The sequence below is a fragment of the Miniopterus schreibersii genome (genome assembly GCF_964146895.1).
Source record: "Miniopterus schreibersii genome assembly, chromosome: 10".
In the NCBI taxonomy this organism is placed as follows: Eukaryota; Metazoa; Chordata; class Mammalia; order Chiroptera; family Miniopteridae; genus Miniopterus; species Miniopterus schreibersii.
In genome coordinates this window covers 1,852,339-1,869,609 of record NC_138110.1, presented here as the reverse complement: position 1 = coordinate 1,869,609, position 17,271 = coordinate 1,852,339, and the positions used below count along the sequence as shown (strand labels likewise).

At 56.6% G+C, this 17,271-nt stretch overlaps 1 protein-coding gene across 1 annotated transcript in view; it reads left to right on the top strand.

Moving 5' to 3' along the window:
* Nucleotides 1–17,271, top strand: part of CDH4 (cadherin 4) — a 346,064-nt gene that overhangs the window by 230,768 nt on the left and 98,025 nt on the right. Inside the window, exon 3 of the mRNA XM_081149202.1 lies at nt 6,719–6,945. Coding sequence (XP_081005328.1) covers nt 6,719–6,945 — 227 coding nt within the window. The remainder of the gene's footprint in view (nt 1–6,718; nt 6,946–17,271) is intronic.

Genomic DNA, 17,271 nt, shown 5'->3' with positions numbered 1-17,271 from the left:
CACATTAAAATTTCCTTCTTGTCTATTCATGGCTCCATAGCTCATTGGACATCCGCTTTCAAAGCAGAGGGAAATGGGATTTGTGCATTTATCCAGCTGACATTTCTCAAGCACCTCCTGGGTGCCAGATGACCCGGCGGTAGGCACTGGAGGCCTCTGTGAGGAGGACAGGCCCAGCGTGCATGGCCACAGGCCTACAGACTGGTGGAGTGTTGGAGCCGTGGTGAAGCAAGCAGGATAGTGGCGGCCTTGGGGGCACAAAGGCCAGCCCCCAACAACCTGGGTGGGGGGAGGACCTAAAAGGCCAGGACACCCAGGGCTGAGCAGGAGAGAGCGTCCATGTGCACAAAGTGGATGTGAGCGAGGGGGCGTGTCATAGGTGAAGCAGGCCTGAGGTGGCTGAGGCACAGACCACCAGGGGAGGCCAGCGGGAGCTCAGGCGGCCCTCCATGGAGACGCCCACCACATGGGTGCCGAGTTTCGGAACAAGACACCTTGGAGCCTGCACCCCCCCTCACCAGGACTCCTAAGACCCCGCTTTTTCCTGAGAAGTTAGAAACTAGGCGCTGCTGGGAGGCAGATGCCCACGCATGTTTGTACGCAGAAAAAACGTGGGTAAGACGTGAGCAATGCACTGAACACCTTAGCAGGAATTAGCTCAGCTCGTGTCCCCGTTGCTGCCACGGGAGCTCCGAGTGGACCCGGGAGGAGGGATGGAGGACAGAGGTGCGTCTGAGGCCAGGCGTCCAGAGGAGGCCCTGGCTCTGGGTCTTGCTGGCACCTCATACACAGAGCGGTGAGGGAACAGCAGTGGCATCGGGGACGCAGAGCTCCAACCTCTCGGTAGCCGGGTGCTGAGGGCAGGGCCTCTTCAGGCTGGAGGCAGCTCCCATTTGGTTGAATGAACATCCATATGCAGGGGCAGGGAACGCCCAGCCCACGGGCCGTATTTGGTTGGGCCCTGCCCAGGCAACCACAGGCAGGACTTGAAATTCACTGAATCTAAGAGCTTTTCTCATAGCTAATTTTTAAGTTGGTAATTTTGTATGGCCTGCGAATGATGTTATAAAAATCCAGATGGCCCTTGGCAGAAAAAAGGTTCCCCACCCCTGCTATTAAGCTTTAAAGGCCCAGCTGAGATTCTAGTGGTCTCCATCGCAGTGGACCTGTCCTCTGGGAGCAGGGCCCTGCCCGGCTCAGCAGGCCGCCTGGTCCTCGTGGGGTGAAGTATGGGGAGCAGCCTCAAGCCCGGGACTAGGACGTCTGAAGAGCAGACGATACAACAGACGAGCCCCAGGTCCCGTGTCCACGTGGAGGTGTGTCCTCCAGGCCACATGCTCTGCCCCTGCAAGGCGCCTGCCTGTCCTCCCCCGCTGCACACTGGGGGCTTGGCAGGGACATCACACTCGCGGGGAGGGACAGCCGGTTCGTCTGCACATTGCTGGGAATGGCACTTGTCCAGTGTTTGCAAACACATGGCCACCTCAGCAATCTGCTGAACAAAGCAAGACAGAGGAGACGCAGCCGGCCACAGCTCCAGGTCTCGGCCGGCACCCACTCAGGACACCCCTCGCTCCCAGAGGCTGCGGGACCTCTGGAACTACCCCTGAGTGACTGGGGGTGGCCCTTCCCTCCTGGCAGAGAGCACCGCCCATCCTGCATGGATTTCCGAGGGTGGGTATTGGGACAGCAGGCTCCGAGACCCTGGCCTCCTCAGGAAGCAGCCTGTCTTGATGTCATGATCTGATTAATTCCTGCTCCAGCCCACAGGGGGCCCTTCTACAGGGGAGCACAGTCGGTGGGCTGAGTTCCTGGGGAAGGAGCCGAACCGGCCTCACCTGGGGCAGGGAGGCCGCGGAAACGCCCTTAAAACTCAAGCAGGCCCTCGCACGAGTGTGGGCGGGACACCAGGGTGGCAGGCAGAGACGCACATTTACCAGGCACAAAGGAAAACGCAGGCTGGTGACAGATGGCTGGCCGGGTGCATCCCTGCCCTCTACCTGGCCCCGCCGTGTCCCAGCCCAAGGACCGCGAGCCAGTGCCCATCAAGCCTGTTTCGCTTCGCCAACCGCCAGGGAGCGGTGGGGGGAGGGGAGGCGCCAGTAAAGTGAAATCCTGGGATTGAATTTCCTGGTGCTCAGCCCTGCCCAGGGCGCCCTGCTGGAGGGTTTCCTGGGCATTCAGTCTCCACTCGTGCTTCCAGAAGAGCCTTTGAGCCACAGCTGACCCTAGGCCAGAGTAGAGCCCGGCCTCCCATGTAGTTCAGGAGCGGGGCAGGCGCTGGTGGGCGCAGAATAGAGCAGCTGCCACTCTTCTCGGGGCATCTTCCCCGAACAGATCAGGGGCTTGAAAATTAAACCTGTCCACAGCCTGCGCTGCATGGCTACCGCGTCCACCCTCCAAGAGCTGCTGATTCTGCACCTGCGCTGTGGAGGGGCCTCTGGCTCGCAGGATCCCAGCAGCATCAGAGTCTCAACTGCTGGCTGACCGCACATGCCCTGCAGGGCTCCCCATCCCACCCCCAGGGACTCCCAGCCTGGCCGGGGCCCTCCTTGGTGACCCCATAGAAGCCTGCATGGTCTGACCATCGGAGTCATCATTTTCCAGTCACCTCCCACCCCAGCCTCCATTCTGTCTTCCCACGTAGATCCCAGAGCCAGCACCAAGGGCCACACTTGTTTGCGGAATGAATGACCTTGTATGACCTTGGGCTGGTGCCTTTGCTGCCTTGGGCCTGCCTCCTCCTCACTCAGATGGGTGACGTGCACACTGGCCAGAGTGGGAGGGATGCGGGCTGGCGCCTGTCCAGTGTCCACCCTGTGCCAGTGCTGCCCGTCTCTGCTGCTTCCCCCATGTGACAGGAAAGGGGTCGGTGCTCAGAGGCCACTGCTTGTCAGTCACAGACCTGGGGCTCGCGCCCCACCCCAAAGGAGCCTGGTCCCTGTGGTGTGGCTACAATGCACACCCACCATGTACTTCCACTGCACGCCACCCCCTCGGCACAGCGGCAAGGACAGCACCCCGACAGTCACCCCTGTTGGTGTATGCGGCCCAGGAGACACTCGGGTGCTCACCCCCCACTCCTCCAGGGCCCCCCGTCCCCGGGCCCATGCACCTGGCCTCCCCCAGCGCTGGGTGCAGAGGCCTGGCCAGCACCGCCCAGGGACAGAGGCAGTGAGGGCTGGCGCTGTGTGTGTTTAAACAGTTGGCTTTAATTTCTCCCATGATCCCTCTGTCTTTTGTCAAGTTTGTTTAAAACTAATAGAAGTAATTACTACACAGCAGAGATGCAGGCAGCAGTCGGACTGTGCGCAGAAACACCAGGGGTCTCGCGTGGGGTGCAGGATGGAAGGAGGCGCCCCCTCCAAGCAGGTCTCTGTCAGTAGAGCCAAAAGGAGGGTGTGACCTTCCCTGTGCATCCCCACAGGTGACTTCTCCCCATGAAGCAACTTTCCGCCTCACAGTTAGTGCTGGGTCCCCACTCCCGGAGGGGCCAGAGCCGCAGGAAGCCTCCCCACCATGGCCGTGGGGCCCTGGTGAGTGGACACGTACCCCCCAGGGTCAGATTTCTCTAAGCAGCGGCAGGAGGTCCCCCCGGGAGACCTACATGCCACATTGCTAGGCATCCGAGGGGTGACCTTGCCCCCTCCAGGAGAACCAGCCTTGAGTGGCAGGCCAGGGTTCCCATCCGCCTCCGCCTCCTGCCGGCTGCCAGAAGGTGTGAGATGTCTGTGAGCCTCAGTTCCTCACCTGTGACGTGGGCCGATGCTCCCCGCTGGCTGTTCCTGCCGTGGGAGCTCAGGCAGAGTGCTGGGCACGGGAAACAGGGCACGTCCCGGAACACCCTCACTGGAGCCAGGATAGATGTGCAGTTCTTAACTTAAATCAGAATACAAGTTTTTCTGTATTTGATGGTTTTATCTACCACATTGAGGGAAACATTTTCTAGAAATTCCACAGGATTTTAAATTTCTCCTGAAGACAAAGAGAGAAACTAGACCAAAAACAAATACAGCAGGAAAACTATTAACAGAACATGTCACTACTGGGTCGCCCACTTCGGCCTCGTGTGCCGGGGCAGCAGCCTGGTCGCTCTTCCCTGTGGGGACGTGTTGCATTTAGCTGGGCCGGGTGTCCGCCGGGCATCGCATGCTGGTTCCTGAAGGCCCCTCAAGCTCGGGAGACGTCACCTTGCCCAGTCCTTAGGGAGGGGGCAGGAGTTTCTGCGCTGAGCACAGAACCACAGCAAAGCTCCTGCTGACTGGCAACCCTGGTGTGTCCGCTGTCGCTGGGCCGAGAGGGCGCCAAACCCTGTGCCAGGCCACCCTCCTTGTTTCTCCCCGTGCCTGCCCTGCCTCCGACCTCCAGAGTGCCTCTCCCGCAGAGACAGGAGCAGACTCCACAAATAAACCTCTTAAAAAGGAAGCAAGAGGAAGACAGTGGGCTGGAGAGGAAACAAAGATGGAAAATAGGATGGAACACACTGAGGTCAGTAAGGCCTCGGCCACGGAGTGGCCTCTGAGTGTCCCAGTAGCCAAAGTGAAGAGGGAAACCACCTTTGGTGCCGGAAAAAGGCAACTGGCTTCCTGAAGACAGAAGGCGTCCCATCCTAACACCGACGTGGTGTTTGTGTGCCGAGCACGTAGACCCGCATCCACAGGGCTTCAGGCAGGGCGCTCTCGGCACTAACGCTTCCCAGAGGCCCGGCGTCGGGGAAGAACGTGCTGGCCTGACCCTTCCTGTTGAAGGAGGGGCCGCGGCCAGCACCTGGCGGGAGCCACCTTGTTCTGAATCCCCTTCTGGAGGCTGCTCCCAGCCCTGCAGGTGATCCGAATGGGCCCCCATCTTCACAGCCAAGTGACAACTCCTCCTGCACCCCACCTTGAGGATGGCTCGGAATCTCAGAGCAGGCCGGCCCGGTCGTGGCCACACGGAACCTGGAAGTCGGGCTACAAGGCCCTTTGACGGGATGGGTTCGAGTCAGACAGACAGCAAAGGCGCCAACATTTAAACTCCACACAGACACGTGTGCACCGCATGGGGCCCTCCCCTGACCCGCAGGCATGGTTTCTGGGAGGCTGTACGTGGCGTCATCTTCAATGTCCCCAAGTCTCTGGTCCACCGAGGACGTCCATCACCTGAGAAGTCCCGGCTCCTGTGGACAGCCCGGGGCCCGCTGGGGCAGCTATGCACTGGCCACGTGTTCTGAAGCCTGCCCCAGGCACCAGCGCAGCCCGGCACCCGCTGTCGCAACACACAGCGTCGCCATGAGTCCCGAAGACACGCGAGCCTGCCTCCCACTGGCAAGCCCGTCTGTGTCGTTGGAAATCTGCAGTTGGAGAGCGAAGGGGCTTCCTTACGCATTTCAAGCCCGTCTCTCAGCAGTCATGGGGCTGTCGTTTTTATCTGTCGGTGGCATTCGGGCGTCGGAACCAACGGATTCGCTGCCTGTTGCGGGTTAATTTGTTGGCCGTGGGAGGAGCGGCGCTCTCACCGCGGTTTGGAATTGTCCTGTTGCAGGAAACAAGGCCATTGTTCCTTCGTCGGGGAAACTTCACAGAGCCACTCCCACCTCGGTCGCTGTCATCCATCCAAGGACCCCATTTGTGTGGCCCTGGAGTCCCCACATGTGCTCTCTCGGGCCAGACGAGGAAGAAATGCCTGGTTTCATCCCATTTAAAAATATTTTTCTATTAAACCCACAAATGGGCGGTGCGGGTCACTGGGAACTGTCGGAGGTGAAGTGTTGAGACGAGGGACTGGCACCTTATTTATCTTTTCGGAGCAGGCGACAGTAAACGTGATGTGGAGGCAAAGCACTGCATCAGTGTAACCGCGAGGAGCTTTTCTTAGCTTCTAGAATAAATAGTAATTAAATCATGTAAGCGGTGACATGAAATTGCTTCAACAACCAATGCTCCACCATAGTTGCTGAGGTACCCACATTTTTACCAATACGAGGTAACTTTATTCATCACTTTTATCAGCAGAATGTGATGCGGGCTGTTGGTGCGTCATGATTTAGGGGCGCCCGGTGGCAGCTGCGGAAGTTCGTGCGTAGAGACGCGTGTGCCGCCGGGGCGTCCGCAGCGCCCGAGCGGTCTCTCCACAGAGTGGCAAGTGCCCAGCGATGGGGTCATTAGGCGGGGTCGGCAACCCGGCGCCTATTTAATGTTTGCGAAGCCAGCATCGTGCGGGCCACGGTGTGGGTAAAGCTGCCTGCACCCCGCGTCCAGGTCGCTGAGAAAGCCTGGCTGCCGAGGTCGCTGCTGGCCCGGCACGGGCCCGCCACCCTGGTGGGCAGTTTGCAGGCGTCGGTGTCGAGAATGAAACAGACCTGAGAGCGCAGCGGGTGCAGGCTCTGCTCAGAGCTGCTGTTCTCCGTCCCGCACGTGGCCATTTGGGGTGGGAAAGAGTCCGTTAGGGGCCTCCAAGCCTGCGTGCGGCAGGCAAGGGAATCGTGTTCGCGTGGAGGACACCCAGCGCCATGGCCCGGACACCAGGGAGCCCTGGTGGAGCGCAGCACCGCTGTGTCTTCCATCTCACAAAAGCCAGTCACTTTTAGTGGCTTTTAAGTTCCTTTCTGAGGCCTCCGCGCGTTCCCCAGGGGAGAGAGAAAACCCAGTACCTGACATCAAAACATCGGTTCAGTCACTGATTTCCTGCTGCCTGAAAGGAAACCGGGTGACCACCTGACCCTTCTCTCCCTCCTTTGCAGTCAAGTTCAGCAGCTGCCTGGGGACCGAGGGGACGCAATATGAGACCAACAGCATGGACTTCAGAGTCGGGGCGGACGGGACAGTCTTTGCCACCCGGGAGCTGTGGGTCCCTTCCGAGGAGGTGGCCTTCACTGTGACCGCGTGGGACCGCCAGACCGCCGAGCGATGGGACGCCGTGGTGCGGCTGCTGGTAGCCCAGACCTCGTCCACGCTCTCCAGACACAAGGTAAGGTGGACCTCACACAGTGGGCTCGGTGCATGCCCTTCCTCCTCAGATCCCCGTACAAGACCCCTGCAAAGGCCCCGAAGACCGGCCGACCCCTCAGTGGGCTGCACAGACCAGAGGGACCCTTCGGACTATCCACCTCCCTGAGGCAGGGCCACCTCCCCGGGGTGCTCAGGGCCCCATGCACCAGTTAAGGTGCCATCCTGACAGTCTTAGTAATTTCTCAGGTGAAGGCCCGCATTTCCGTCTGGTGCCAGTTCTATAGTGCTCCCGCCTGAGGCCCGTAGTCACCAGCCGGGTTCCCAAGCCCTGGACAGATGGGAACTGAGACGGAGGCCATGTGGCCGACCACGCGAGACAACCAGAGCTGCTGCTGTCCAGCTGAGTCAGAGGGGAAGGAGAGAGTCAGAGAAAGACAGATGGAGGGAGGAAGAAGGCAAGAGGGACACAAACCATCAGTGTTGTCTGACCTCCAGGTGACTTCATTTCCCCCAACCTGCCTGCGGGGCCTGAGTCTGTAGGGCGGGGCGGGATGAATGTACCCTCCCCCGCTCCTGAAAGGTCTCTCTCATGGCCGCGTTAACCCAGCAACCCATGGCCGACCCACAAAATACTCAGTGTCAGGTTTCACACATCCGAGGGGGACCAGGTCCTGGTCCCCTGGCCATCCCAGGATCAGCAGCAGCATTGGCCTTGGGTCTGGGGGCTGCTGGGCCTGCAGGGACAACCAGTGGGAGGGAAGAAGTACTTGAAGCCCCTCATAGTCCACATGAGGCCCGTGGGGTCATCAGGTCATCGTGATGCTGCACGTGTGGCTTGTTAGAAAGGAAAGTGCTCGGTGAAGCCTTACAAGGTGACCTTGGGCAGCCGTGTCCGTGGCTCCTTCGGAAAAGTACCTGTGAGGAGTAAAGGGTCAAACCCAGTTGACCAGAATCCTTTCTATAGATTTTCCTGGAACCTACACAGACCTACTGAACCTCCGTGGGACAGTCTGCAGGTTTCCCCAAACCTGTGGGCCAAGGAGCGCCCTTCATGGAATTTCTTACAAGACAAGTGTTCTAGGGAACCCACTTTGGGAAACGGAGATTTGCGTCTTGTTTTTAAACAAAGTAGAGGTGGTTTAGGTTGCAAAAGAGAACGTGGTGACTCAGGTGATAGCATTTTCTATGGTGAGCTGACCCCACCCAGAAGGATGCCTTGAGCACCTTGAACCAGCATCGAAATGTGTTCTCACAGCCATGTCCCCAAGGGCCTCACCCGTGGGTGGTGAAAACCAGGACACATGACTAGCTTTTCATTCTTTCCTGGGTGATTATCACAAGCCCTGCCCTGAAGAGAAGGCAGTGAGCAAGGCAGGCCCTGAGGACAGCCTTGGGGACACTGTCCCACGTGGGCCTTCCCTCCAGGTGGGGGGGGCAGGGGCTAAAGAACAGGGAAGTAGAAGGTGATTGCAGCTAGACAGTCCCTGTAGGAGTGCACTACCAACCCCAGGTTGGGCTGGAAACAGGACACACGGAATCTGCGCCTCGGGCTCAGAGTGTCCTGGTAAGCCTGTGACTGGGTGACCGTGGGACTGCACACCTGCGTGTGTGAACCGTGACCATAAGACAGCGGCAGAGTCTGCAGCCCACCGACCAGTCCCTCGTAACAGTCTCGTCACCTTCGTGGCTTCCTGTTTCCTCTTACTTCAAAACCAAAGCTCCCTGTGACTTCTAGGACGTCACTTAGACCCTGCTCTACATGGTATCAATTCATCTATTCCTCACACCTCCACAGATGGGCACGGTCACTGTCCCCTCCTTGCAGATGGGGAAGCTGAGCCGTGTGAGCACAGCCCCTTTGCTACCCGGGAGAACCCATGTTCCAGAGAGGAGTAAGAAATTACTCTTAGGGGCAGCCGAGCCCAGCGATGTCAGGGAGCTCGGCTGCCTGGGGCGTGGGCTTGAACCAGGGCTTCTCCAACTTAGTGGCTGATGTTCTGGGACAAGGCAGGAAATCCTCAATCTAGACATCCATGTCAAGAAGTTATAAAAAGAACAGGAAATGAAACACAAAGTAGAAAGAAGGAAACAGTAAAACCAAGAGGAGAAAGTGCTAGGAAGAATCAGCAGGTAAAGCTGGCTCTATGAACGACTAAGCCAGTCCAGTTGCATGAAAAAAACCTGCAAACAACCCCAACCAGGAGCGAAAGAGGGCGCTGTGGCCAATGTCACGGGCACTGGAAAGATAGTTGGTATCATGCACAATCCACACCAATATATTTGAAAACATACATGGCATGGATAACATTCTAGAAATATACAGCTTACCAAAACTAGCATGAGAAGAAAATCTGAACTGTTTTATTATTCCAAACCAAATTTAAATTAAAATCCTATAAAAAAGAAATGCCCACACTGTCATGGCTCCACTGGTAAATTCTACCCAAACCTTAAGGAACAGTTAAAACTAATCCTACGTAGCCCTGGCCGGGTGGCTTAGTTGGTGGCAGCGTCACCCCATACTCCAAAAGGTCACAGGTTCAATTCCCAGTCAGGTCACATATCTAGGTGGGGTTCAATCCCAGGTTGGAGCTCTAATGGGAGGCAACCAGTCCATGTTTCTCTCACATCGATGTTTTTCTCTCTCCCTCTCTCTCTAAAAATCAATAAAAATGTATCCCCTGGTGAGGATCAAAAATAAAGATTAATCCTGTGTAAACTTGCCCAGAGAGCTGAACAAGAGTTGTTCCACCAACCAAACAGGTGCCATTTCAAAACCACCAAGAGCCCTACTCAAAGCCAGCAAGAGCTGTGTCCAGAACCAGCCAAAACTCAAAAGAACAGCAAGAGAGAAGGTCATTATAGGCCAGCCTTGCTCAGAAGTAGATGGGAAAAATACCTAAGCAAAATAATAGGCTGGAATCCAACCACAGACTAAATCATGGCCGTACTGGTTTGTTCCAAGAGTGCAAGTTTGGTTTAACGTACGAAAGTTAACCCACGCAATTCAACACAGAGTAAAGGGTGAAGACCGCATGGCCACCTGCAAAATTTAACCTCCATTCGGGAAGAAAATACTCAGCCAGTGAGGAAAAGAAGGGATCCTTAATCCCACAAAGGGTGTCTACAGAAAGCCGACCGCAGCCCTGGCCGGTGTGCTCAGCGGTTAGACAGATTTGATTCCCAGTCAAGGGCATGCACCTGGGTTGCAGGTTCGATCGCAGGCCCAGCTGGGGCTCATGAGGTAGGCAACCCATCGATGTGTCTCTCTCGCATGGATGTTTCTCTCTCCCCGCCTTCACTCTCTCTAAAAATCAGTGCGGGAGAATATCCTCAGGGGAGGATTAACAACAAAAAAAGACAGCAAACCTGCAGTCTCCTGTTGGAATACCCAAAGCCTTCCTTGACATTCAGAAATAGGACAAGGTCATTCCTACATCACACGCCGGAGGCTCAAGCCAAGGTTAGGCAGGAAGAGGCGGTCAGAATAAATAGAACCAACATTATTTGTAGCTTATATGATGGTGAATGAAGAAAATCTAGAAGAATCTGTGGATAATGTATTGGAATCGAGTGAGGACAACAAGGATGTGAAAGTGATTATACCTCTATGGACCAGGAATAAGTAATTAGAAGTGAAATTGAACCTGATACGAAAAACGATCACGTAAGTAGAGGTAAGCCTACCAAAAACTGCTCAAGACCCTTCCGTATTATTGAGAACAATTAGAGACCCCTTTAAAAAGAGAGGGTGTGCCGGGCTCAGCACTTAGCAGGTTTCATGCTGTGGGGATATCAGTTCTACCCAAAGGTTTCTGCAAACTCAGCACAGTCCCAGCATGGGCTTTGTCTACTTGTTCGTAAAGGGCTGACTTTACATTTTTTAAATGAAAATGCAAAGACCAAGAATGGCCTAGGACAACAGAAACGCAGGGAACTTGGTCTCTCAGACATCAAGACACACTAGCAGACCCAGCCAGGGTCTTCACCTCCCTGCTGTTGGCGTTTGGGGCCGTCTTGACTGAGGTGTTGACAGCATCCCTGGCCTCCACCCCATAGAGGGCAGCAGCGCCCCCACCACCCCACATGCAGCCAGAGCAGTCTCCAGTCACTGACAGCAACATTGCAATGGTTCAGGGAGAACCCCTGAACTTCAAGAGCTAAAATGGTGTGGTTTGAGTGCAAAGAGGGTCAGATGGACAAATGGAACAGAATAGCAAGCCCAGAAAAAGCATTTAATGTCTTTTAAAAATCATCTTCATAGAGGTATCACTTTTATACAAAATTCACCCACTTCACATGTACAATATGACAAATTTTGTCAAAAGCACATGGTGTAGACCCTCAATTTTTTGTAGGAGTAGCATTCTGTGGTCAACCAGCCACAGCTTGCAGGCACCCCAGACCCGCCGCCTGCCGCCCACCGCCCGCCCCCCGCCTTTCAGTGGCCTGCAAGCTGAGAATTGTCCCTGCAATTTAAAATGGTTGTAAAAGTACCTGTATTAATATCCTTGGTTTTTTCTTGGCCCGCAGTGCCTAAAATCCTTTAACTCTCTGGCCCTTTAATGGAACGTTTCCCAGGCACTGCTTCGGATAAGGGGGGACTGTCTTTTCCACCAATGACGCTGGCCAGTGGTGCCTCCCACGCCACACCCACCATCAGATCCCCGTGGGTTGTGAATCTATGTGAGCAAGACAAGGCCAGATAAGTGGCAGAGAGTGTGGGGAGCATGTCGCGGGGCCACCTTTGCACCTCTCTACCGATCAAAGCACACACTTGAGAAAGTGAAAAGATGAGCCGGGACGGGAGGGGACATTTGTTACACCTGGTGACTAAGGACTCACATCCGGAGTGTACAGAGAGTGTGGATCACCAGGTGAAGATGGACAACCTGGCAAGGCTCGGGTGAGACACATAATCAGGCCGAGCACCACGGAGAGCCCAGAGCCTGGTCAGTGCGGACGAGTAGCCTCAGCAGGACCACGCAGAGGAGGCTAAACTTAGACTGAAAGCACCAGCCCCAGGAGAACGTGGCGCTGTTGGGATTGTCATCACTCCCAGGGGGGAGTATTTGGGCGCAACGTCTTTAGATGATGTTTGGCGTGCTCACTTCCAGTTGAACATACATGTACTTACTTGAAAGGAAAACACTCCCTCTACTCAAGACACGTCTGACGCCAAAGGGAGGGGTTCCCCACACCAAGCAGTTCTCAAGTTCTCCACAGACACCCCTGGAGGCCTACCGCGTAATCCAGCCTGACACTGACTTCCCAGCCTCAGCGCAGACCCCCCGGGAAGGGGCTCAGTCCCACAGACTCCAGGTAGCAGCAGCGACATGAGTGAAGCCACACACACATGTGAGGGAAAGAAGACCGGCGTCCAGGCAGGATGCGCACGCCGTGGGGTTGAGCTCACCAGGTCCCAGCCTGTGACAGTCGGACGGAGGTCGCCCACGGGAGGCAGGAGGAGGCGGGCTGGGTGGGGACATGAGGCAGGGCTTGGGAGCAGGTGTGTATTCTGTGATCATTCGGCTGCTCACTGATGTTTCAGGCTCTTTTCTGCAGGTAGTTTATAATTCACAATTTTAACACTTTTTTTTTTAATCCCCACCAGAGGATATTTTTTCCATTGCTTTTCAGAGAGAGTGGGAGGGAGGGAGAGAAAGAAAGAGAAACATCAATGTGAGAGACACATCGATGGGGTTGCCTCCCACACGTACCCCGACCAGGGCCAGGATAGAGCCTGCAACCGAGGGACGTGCCCTTGGCTGGAATCGAACCTGGGACCCTTCAGTCCGCGGGCCAATGCTCTAACCACTGGGCTACCGACCAGGGCTAACACATTTTTTTAAATGCATGCAGAGGGCTCCCCGGCTGGGATTGGACAAGGTGGGGGTGTTCAGACAGGGACACAGTGAGTAAGGTTTCTGTCGGCAGAAGGTGCTAGAAACACGCCCTCCTTCAGAGGAGCAGTTTTCAGTGTTAGACGTCGCAGGACACTCTTAGGAAAGGAGCCTTGAAGCAGCTCCCAGGAGGACGGCGCCGTGGGGACCCCGCTCCCCGGTGCTGCAGGTTCCGTTCTCCAGGGCCTCTTCCCACCTATTACTCAGAGGCTCTCGGCAAACTGACAGCTTCACAGTCAGATGAACCATGAAAATTTGGCCACTTTTGTCCTTCCGGTCCTCTCTGCTCCTGGCAGCACCTGAAAGGCGGGCGGCACGGCAGGAGTCGGGAGAAGCTTTGTGCGCTCGGTCTCAAGAGAGCCCGTAGCAGTTCAGTTATGCAAACGAGGCCACGCATTTCCACGGGTGCGCCGAATGGCCCCTGGGGAACCCAAGCAATGCCCCGGCCCCACGGCGGACACTGGGAACAAGCTTCCCCACACTTGTCAGCTGGCAGGCGGCTGCTGAGCTTGGAAGTGGCGATGGGGCCTGTGGGTACAATTTGCAAAAAGGAAACTGTTGTTTATAAAACTAATATTGGCTCTAATCTCTCGCATCGGCGTTTATGAAAGACCCTCGGCCGAGCAACACTCCGGCGTCAAACTGGGCCCTGTGCCGGATGCGGGTTCTGTCCTCAGGGTCCTGCCTCCCCAGGTGGTGGGCTGAATTTGTACCCCTAAAGCTCCTATGTGGACACCCTGACCTGCAGGCCCTCAGAGTGGACGGCATCTGAGTAGGGTTTGCAGCTGTCATCGCTGAAGCTGAGGTCAAACTCATCTCGCATCCCGGCGTCCTTACAGAAGGGCAGAGGTGGCGGACACAGACATGCCAAGGAGAACACTGTGTTACAATGGGGACAGAGCAGGTGATGCTTCTACAGGCCAGGACGCCGAAGAGGACCGGCCACCACCAGAGCCCCCAGAGGGGCCTGGAGAGATCCTCCCAGGGCCTCCAGAGCCAGCCCGCCCGCCTTCATCCCGCACTTCCTGCCTTGAAGCCGAGATGTCTGGGACGGCAAATGTCTGTTGCTAAACCCCCCAGTCTGTGGGGCTTGATATGGTGGCCCCTGGACACCCACACCAGGGGTGGACCTGTCTTCCTGCTGAGGTGGACTTAGCCCCAGGGCGTGCAGACTGGCCTCCCGTCACCCCAAAGGCGGGATGTGAGTCCCCACCTGAGATCCCGCCCAGCGCCCCAGGCGCCCTCAAGACCTCTTTGTCCAGCCACTCAGCTCCACAGTCTGCGAGGACAGGTTTGCTAAGACCCCCGTGGGGGCTGAGACACATATGTTCACATGTATTTATGTGCCTTTCTCCCCAGGAAAAACCCACACAGGCGGCCAGCAGAGCCCACAGCCCCAGCAGCCGCACCCTGGGGTGGGTACTCAGTGGACAAAGAGCTCCCCCAAATAATTACAGCCTTCAGCTCCTTTAGGAGTGAAGGTGGGGGGGCTGTTCTACCTGGGGGAGGGTGTGCCTTTGCCCCTTGTTTTCTGATTGCAGCCCCGTCCCAGGGCCGACGCACCTAACCTGGCCCTCCTCTCGCTGCCGGGGCCTGCTGGCTGCTCTGGGGCGGGCAAGAGTCAGGAGGTGGAGGTCACACTTAGATTGTTCCAGGCTGCCAGTGGCCTCATAGGGGACGGGCTCTGCAGCTCCACCAGGGTCATGGCCAGGCTGAAAAGCCCAGGGAGAGAAGCCTCACGTGTCGCTGGCCACTTTCGCCTGGCTGTCCCTGTGGAGGACGCCGCCCAGGACACTGTCTCAGTGAGACTGAAGGGGACAAGACAAGAGAGCCTGCGCAGGTGGTTTGCTGAAGACCCCTAGGGCAGTGTGAGGAGCGTGGGGGTGAGAAAGGGCCATGCAGGTGGGACACTCCTGACCGTGACAGCAGGGGCGGGGGCTCCCAGGCCCAGTTTGTCTGGTTGAGTTACGGCCCCAGTCAAACACTCCGCCATCCTAGCCGAGGCCTTCCAGAATCGCCAGCGCAGACGGAACGGACCGTTTTTCTCACTAATTGACACCAGCCTGAACAACTCCATTCATTTCCACCACTAACAACTCTGGGAAAAGTGACACATTTTGGCTTAACTTACTAATTTAATTTTTTTACGGTGATTGTATTTTTTTCTGTAAACCGAAGTGTACTTTCGTTTCAGATAGTTCTCACTAAACGTAATTTTCTTGATTCTCTAGAGCAAGTCTTTCACCAGCATATGTGAGGGAGAAGCCTGGAGACATCTGGGGCTATCACAGCTGGGGGAGGAAAGAATGCCCCTGGCATCAAGGGGGCGGGAGCCAGGGATGCTGCTCAACACCCCCCAGTGCCCAGGACGGCCCCCCAAACAATGATCCAGCCCCAGATGTCGGCCATTCTGAGGGGGCAGACCCTGGTCTACAGTCAGGTGTGGGGCAGCCCAGGCGCTGGGGGTCATGGTGCACTGGGGAGGTGAGGAAGGGAAAGTAACTCTGCCAGACGTAGCAGTCACACACACATGTACACGCATACACACATATACAGATACACGCGTGCATGCATACACACATGCACAGACATACACATGTACATACATACATATATATACATATACACATATAAACACTGACACAGATACAGATACACACCTGCACGTGTACAAATATACATGTGTGCACAGATGCACATGCACGTATGCATACACATATACACGTGTGCACATGTATACAGATACACATTTATACATACACGCATGCCCACGTGTGTGCATACATACACATGCACGCGCACACGCACACACACAGATGAAGGGCGTCTGATAATTGGCGACTCCTTTCCCGCGTCTCTGCTGGGTGGCGGCAGTCGCATCATAGCCCATAAAGCGGTGACGTCTGTGCCCTGGCCGGTCGGGCCTTCGTCCTGCCTGCCCCGGGGGCTGTGCAGTTTGGGGCATTGTCCTGTCTTCACTCTTGGGGGAGGCCAGGCTGGAGGGGGAAAGGGATGAGATTTGAGATACGTGAAATTTCGAGAGATACGGCTTTGACGCTGCCGAGGAACAGCGTGAGGCCTCTCCGCGCGCGAGGCAGTGGCGATGGTTAGAAGTCGCCTGCAGAGCCTCATGCAGCGCCCCCCCCCCGGCTGCCCACGCCTCAGAGCCGCAGCCCGGCCGCCTGGCGCCCCAGGCCGCGCCACGCGCCCAGCGAGGAGCCGAGAGGCCGAGTCCCACGCCTGCGGGCCTGGCCCTTGGTGCCCCGCCTTCCTGGGGTTGCAGCCTGGCTGAGCCGGCGGGAGGGGACGGCAGGTAGGGTCCTGGGGTCGCGGCCTGGCTGAGCCGGCGGGAGGGGCGGCAGGTAGGGAAGCGTGAGCACTAAGGCCTTCCTCCCACGCGCAGAAGGAGGAACCGCGCGTGCCCTTTCACTCAGGAAACATTTCTCTGTGATTTCTGTGGGAACCTCCAAAACAGCCCCATTCTTAGAAGAGACGGGAAATGGGGTACAGCGTGGGGCTTGGGGACCAGCGGTGCAGCTGCCCCCGTGGTGTCGTGGAGGGAAGAGGAGCCCACCGAGCACCTCTTCAGAACCAGCCCTGCGCGTCATTGAGAACGGCTCACGGCGTCTGTTGTGAAGAGCAGAGGCGTCTCTGTCGTGTCATTTGTGTCTGTTAAACTGCCTCATTCTGTCCATCCTTAGCTGCCATGGAAACCAGCCGGAGGCTGCTCTCCGTCCCCTGGCTGAATGTTTTAAATACACATGTTTGCAGGTGAGCAGAACGTGCTGTTCTTCCAACATACATGGAAAGGAAAGGAGGAGATACTGGAGTGAACTGTCGGCATAGACTTTAGGGCCTCTCTTTTTTTTTTTTAAGAAATCTAATGATCATCGGTGGCAATCAGCAGCAGGTTTGATATTTGGGGGAGTGGGGCGGGGGACAGGCTATTTCCTTTATTGAAGTGTGTTTACCCCAAAGTTTAAGGAAGCAGAGAAAACGGGAAGATTGCTGAGTGGGAGCCACAGAGGAGAGTCGTCGATGACGTTGATATCGGGGGAACGTCTATCCGCCCGGTTCCAGCCTGCGTCACGCCTGTTCACAAGACAAAAGCGGTGCACTGTAGGCCCCCAAGGAACTGAGCGACCTCGGGACACCGGGCCCTGAGACCCGCTGTCCACACAGCGGGGCCTGGCCCCGTTCGCCCAGACGGCAAAGCCATCAGAACGGCCAGTGAGACACATCAATGGGTCTGCGAGTGGCAGGGCGCAGGGCCCGAGAGCCAGAAGCTGGACGTCCCAGGCAGTTCGGCTGAAAGGAAAGAAGGGCCCGTAGGCTGTGCTGGCGACTGCCGTGTGCCCCAAGAGGGGAGGGCTGGTCCCAGCGACCTCTTCAGGGGCCAGAGCTCCCAGACCTCCCATCCTGGAGATGCCCGTGATGCGTCA